The 6,000-nt window shown below is 45.4% G+C and overlaps 1 protein-coding gene across 8 annotated transcripts in view; it reads left to right on the top strand.

Moving 5' to 3' along the window:
* Window positions 1-2,761: 2,761 nt before the first annotated feature.
* Window positions 2,762-6,000, top strand: part of LOC103191073 — a 35,082-nt gene continuing 31,843 nt past the window's right edge. For 5 of the 8 annotated variants that reach the window (XM_042337226.1, XM_007912023.2, XM_007912019.2 and 2 more), the window contains exons 1-5: window positions 2,762-3,217; window positions 3,532-3,589; window positions 4,522-4,705; window positions 5,290-5,377; window positions 5,751-5,837. In XM_042337226.1, coding sequence (XP_042193160.1) covers window positions 3,553-3,589; window positions 4,522-4,705; window positions 5,290-5,377; window positions 5,751-5,837 — 396 coding nt within the window. In that variant the 5' untranslated portion in view covers window positions 2,762-3,217; window positions 3,532-3,552. Of the gene's footprint in view, window positions 3,218-3,515; window positions 3,590-4,521; window positions 4,706-5,289; window positions 5,378-5,750; window positions 5,838-6,000 lie in introns of all 8 variants that reach the window. The other 3 variants (XM_007912021.2, XM_042337228.1, XM_007912020.2) reach the window with 3 other exon arrangements.

The following is a 6,000-nucleotide window of genomic DNA, read 5'->3' as shown; positions in this document are numbered from 1 at the left end:
GAAGGTTAAGAGGAGACTTAATAGAAGTTTTCAAAATGATGAGGGGATTCAATAGGGTGAACAGGAGAAACTATTCCCACTGGCGGGTGGGTCGGTAACCCCAGGACACCGATTTAAAATAGTTGTTAAAGAAACAGAGGGGAGGGGAGGAGAAATGTTTTCACACAGTGAGTTGTTGGGATCTGGAATGCAATGCCTGAAAGGCCGGTGGGAACGAATTGATAACAACTTTTAAGAGTGTAGATCATTATTTGGAGAGGACAAGTTTGCAGGGCTATGGGGAGAGCGCGGGGGAGTGGGGTTGATCAGTGCTGTGGGGAGAGAGCGGGGGAGTGGGGTTGATCAGGGCTATGGGGAGAGAGTGGGGGAGTGGGGTTGATCAGGGCTATGGGGAGAGCGCGGGGGAGTGGGGTTGATCAGGGCTGTGGGGAGAGAGCGGGGGAGTGCGGTTGATCAGGGCTATGGGGAGAGAGTGGGGGAGTGGGGTTGATCAGGGCTGTGGGGAGAGAGTGGGGTTGATCAGGGCTATGGGGAGAGAGTGGGGCTGATCAGGGCTATGGGGAGAGCGGGGGAGTGGGGTTGATTTGGAAGCTCTTTTCAAAGAGCCGACACAGACACGATGGGCCGAATGGCCTCCTTCTGTGCTGTATAATTCTATGATTCTATGATTAATCAAGTAATAAAGTGGTCTGATTAACCTGAATCAGTCTGGTACTCAGTACTCAGGCCATGTTCATGCTGGAAAATTGAAGATTGAGAGGCGACATGATTACTGCTTTTAAGATTCTGAAGGGGCAAGACAATGTAAGTCATGACAATATAACTGGCAACTTGTCTAGAATAGTTAAACCAGAGGACACGGCATGCAATTGAAGGCGGTAAATTCAGAACGCATCTACGCGAACACTATTTCAGTGAGCGAATAGTGAACCTGTGGAACAGGATCCCTCGGAAGACCGTTGAAGCAGGAAGTGTTGATTTCTTTCAAACACAGATTAGATAGTTTTCTTTTAGTGAATAACGTGATGGGATATAGTACATAGGGGTCGCATATGTGTATGCGACCACCAGGAAGGTGGAAGGCGAACTAGATGGAGTTTGGTCTTTTTNCCTCTAGCATTTCTTATGTTCTTATGTAATGGTTTGTTTCTGTGCTGTGTATTCTATATAGTTCTTTGTAATGTCTAAAATCCAAAGGACAACTCCTCCAACAATGCAATAATGTGGAGTCCTGTGGCTCAGTGGTTAGAGCACTCGCTTTGCAAGTGAGAGACCTGAGTTCAATTCCAGGCAGAGGGCGAAACCTTGGGCAAGTTTCCTTACTCCACACAGAGCCTAATAATAATCCCTCCAAAACCAAAACAATAATTAAATTGGTCATTTTCAATCTACGACTGTTTGTGGGACATTGCTGTGCGCAATTGGCTGCCGCGTTCGCCCACAAATATACAGTCAATTCACTTTACAGTGTGTTCTGTGAAGCGCTTTGGGACGTCCTCTCCCGACGTGAAAAGCGCTATATCAAATGCAAGGATTATTATTATTATTATTATATATTAATTATAATCCTGGCATTTGATATAGCGTTTTCCACGCCTTTGAGTGTCTCAAAGCGCTTCACAGAATAGACTAAAGTGTAGTGACTGTATATTTGTGGGTGAAACGCGGCGGCTGATTGATTAGTGGTTTTGGGGCCCAGAGCCCCAGTCACCGGGTTAGTCACACAGACACACAGGAAACCACCGCCCACCCGCCGGGCCCCGCCCACCCGCCGGGCCCCGCCCACCTGCCGGGCCGCGGCTCCCGGCGCCTCTCAGGTCGCTCTCTCCGGGTCCGTCGCCGCTTATGGTTTGGGCTTCCCTTCACTTCCTGTCAAGCGCTGCCGCCTCGCGCTGCATGCCGGGAGTTGTAGTGCCTCGCTCCGCCCGGGACCGGAAGTGGTGTGGCCTCGAGACCAGGCGCAGGCGCAGTGTGTTTGGCGGGCCGCCTGTCGTCACACCGTCCCTCGAGCTGCCGCGGCCTCTCAACCGTCACCAACCTTAACACACTCACTGACACACCAACCTTAACACACTCACTGACCTTAACACACTCACTGACCTTAACACACTCACTGACCTTAACACACTCACTGACCTTAACACACTCACTGACCTTAACACACTCACTGACCTTAACACACTCACTGACCTTAACACACTCACTGACCTTAACACACTCACTGACCTTAACACACTCACTGACCTTAACACACTCACTGACCTTAACACACTCACTGACCTTAACACACTCACTGACACACTGACCTTAACACACTCACTGACACACTGACCTTAACACACTCACTGACCTTAACACACTCACTGACCTTAACACACTCACTGACCATAACACACTCACTGACCTTAACACACTCACTGACCTTAACACACTCACTGACCTTAACACACTCACTGACCTTAACACACTCACTGACCTTAACACACTCACTGACCTTAACACACTCACTGACCTTAACACACTCACTGACACACCAACCTTAACACACTCACTGACCTTAACACACTCACTGACCTTAACACACTCACTGACCTTAACACACTCACTGACCTTAACACACTCACTGACACACTGACCTTAACACACTCACTGACCTTAACACACTCACTGACCATAACACACTCACTGACCTTAACACACTCACTGACACACTGACCTTTACACACTCACTGACCTTAACACACTCACTGACTGACAAACTCACTGACTGACACTCACTGACTTTAACACACTCACTGATTGACAGACTCGCCGACACACTCACTAACCTTAACACATTCACGGACACACTTGCCGACACACTCACCTTAACATACTGACATACTAACACTGACTTTAACACAACCTAAATAGACTGACTGACTGACACACTCACATTTACTGAGACACTCACTGACTGACACAATCGCTGACACACTCATTAACACTTGACATTTTTACACTGACTGAGTGACACACTTAGTGACACAGACTGACGCTCATACTGACCCTTGTCAGTCTGTCAGTATGACTCACTGACACAATCACTGACGTACTCATACTGACCCCAACACACTGACTCACTGACACACTTACACACACACTGACACACTCATACTGGCCCTGACACGTTGACTCACTGACACTCCCCTGGGTGTATTACACACAGAAGAAACAGGTTGGTATTTATGAAAGAATGCTTCATGAATGATGAGTTCACCCCCAGCTCGGGTGCATCTCCTTGACTGTCCAACTCTGGAACTCTCTTTCTCTATCCTTCCGTCTTGCCCCTCCTTCCCCATCTTCAGGTCGCGCCTGAAGACTCCTCTTTGACCGTTCCTACATCTAGGTCCTCCTGCCCCAGCTCGGCATTGTTACTCTACCACTGTCAAGCGCTCTGGTACGCTACTCTGCACAAGGGCGCTATATAAATGCCAGTTTTTGTTGTTGACCTGTACTTTTATCAGTGTATGTAGATTTGTTGCTCTGCAGATGTTCCTTTGTTAGAGTGTGATGGGTAAACGGAGGAAATCTCTCCATGCAGCTCCAGGTAAATATATCTCTCCCTCAAGCTTTCTTGTCTGTTTCAGTGTTCTGTCTTAACATCTACCAATCTGTGGTGCTTATGGCAATAGGATAGCTGGTGCAGCAATATGTGTCAATGCAATTATTAATTACCAAAAAGCTATAGTATGTTCTTGCATTTGATACATTGAAATGTGCCTTTGTTACGCCCGCTCCCTCCGCTCCACGTTCCCTGACCCACCCGCCCCACTATTGGCAGGAGAGCCTTCAGCCACTCTGCCCCCAACCTCTGGAACTCCATCCCCAATCACTCCGCCTCACCCTCTCCTCAGCCTCCTTCAAGTCCCGCCTCAAGAACCTCCTCTTTGAACGTGCCATCGGCCACACACCCCCTTCCCCTCCCCCCCCCAACCCCAGCTCGGGGCTGAAATGCTGTTCACTGTCCAGCGCCTCGCCTTGGGATGTCCTCCCGACGTGAAAGGCACTATATAAATGTAATCTTGTCGTTGTTAATATCTTCAATTTCTCTGCTCGAAGTGTGAACTTGCAAGGCTGTTTGAGTTTGTTAAACCATCTAAAATTGTGGAAAATTCTTAAATCCTGACTTAAATTAGAAATTAGTTTTGTTTTAAGCGCTACGGAGAGCCGGACAGAGGCGGACTGGGTATATGGCAAATATATGACATTTCCTGAGTAAATGGTTCCCGAATGCTATACTAATGATTTCCACCTTTTGCCTAATATTTTCTGTATCAGTCCTCAAGTCTGCTTACTATCTCCTTTGCAACATTCCTTAAGGTGTGTAGAAAGATGTGTTTTAAATTCAGCAGTGTTTTACTGTATTTAGCAGCTGTCTTCTGCTCCTGATAATGTTATCATTGCCACAGAGCTGTTAAAGAATGTAGCAAACTTCAATCGGAATCATTTCACCTCTTATTCTGACCCATCTTTGTGAAGGAGAGAAAGACGATGCACCATTGGCCACCGTAAGAAAGGTGAGAAAAAAATGCTCCATGCTTGGAGAAGAACAGATTGCAGAGAAAGAAGAGGCATCAGAATGCAAACACGGAACAGACCTCATCACTGTGACGAGTGAACAATCAGAGTCAGAAGCACAAGATATTAACCTTACAGAGCAAAGGTAAAGAAAGGTCAAGTTTTCCTCACCCCTATCCTTTCCACACAGGACAATGCAAATCTAGTGACCAGCACCTTGAAATCAGTAATGCTGAACCTTGCACAGTGCTTGAGTAGAATTTATTATAATTCTATTCATTGAAAGTGGAGATAATTTATGCTTTTAGTTTGGATTCATTTTTCAGACATAATATTTCTCTAGAGTCAATGACTGATAGCTCTGTTATGTAGATATTTGTGTGATTTAAAAGATTGGCAAATCTATTGAATGAATTAAGTCATCATTTTGTGCATAAGAACACAAGAATTCGCTAGGCGAAAGAAGACCAAGGTCCATCTAGTTCACCTTCCACAATCCTGGCAGTGGCTTGACATGTCGTGTCCCAAACTATATATCGTATCCTGAGATATTATTTTCTAGCAGAAATCTAAGTTTAAAATCCCTCATTGATTAAAGCTGCTTAATGCTATTCTACAAAAATAAAAGATTTTTCTCTAAAAATAAACGTGGACGTATTGCTTTGCTTCTCACTCACTAGGTTGTGTATTTGGAATTGAGTGATGTTTACTGCTCATTTGTGATTTCAGAATTGATCTGAAGCAGGGGGGTGAGAAAGGAAGCTTCACAGTGAACACATGCCAAGAGGGAGACCTATTTCTGCTACCATTATCTCAGGTGGGTTGATTCTCCAGCAGCAATTTTGTGCTCTGGCATTATTGAATTCTTATCACTGGAAGGCGATGGTGCACTTTACGCTGCTTTGTGACAAGTTCCACGGAGCTGTGTCCAGAACGTTGCAGAAGAAATTCCTATTGTGCTTTCAACGTTAGAACCTCTGAGGACTGTATTTTGCGGACACCATTTTGTGCACAACAAAGTCCTAAGACAGCCTTGAAGTCTAGTACTGAAGGTGCAGTATATTCAAAGTTTCTGTTAGTTTGATGAGACATTAAAATCAGTGCCTTTTCCAATTACCATTACCATCTTCCAATTATATTTGCTTTTCTATCTTATACTAAATAGTTTTGCTTTTCCTCTTTGCCCATAGAATTCAGCTGGAAGGTTTGTTCCTACCTTTGCAAAACCAAAGAAGCGTCTTTGCCGCAGCAGCTATGTGAAGCACGCAGCAACAGAGGTGATGCCTTACTTATTGCCTTACAGTATGTAAATATTGGATAAATCTGGTGTGCGTGAATTGTGTATGTCTTCTCTACGTTAGAGTGGTGTGCTAAAAAGATAGAAACATAGGGACGTACAAGACCATTGAAATTATGTGACTAGTCCCCAAATATGTATTT

The sequence above is a fragment of the Callorhinchus milii genome, unplaced genomic scaffold (genome assembly GCF_018977255.1).
Source record: "Callorhinchus milii isolate IMCB2004 unplaced genomic scaffold, IMCB_Cmil_1.0 Scaffold8, whole genome shotgun sequence".
NCBI lineage: Eukaryota > Metazoa > Chordata > Chondrichthyes > Chimaeriformes > Callorhinchidae > Callorhinchus > Callorhinchus milii.
Note: the sequence above shows the minus strand (reverse complement) of the source record. Positions and strands in the feature narration are given on the sequence as shown.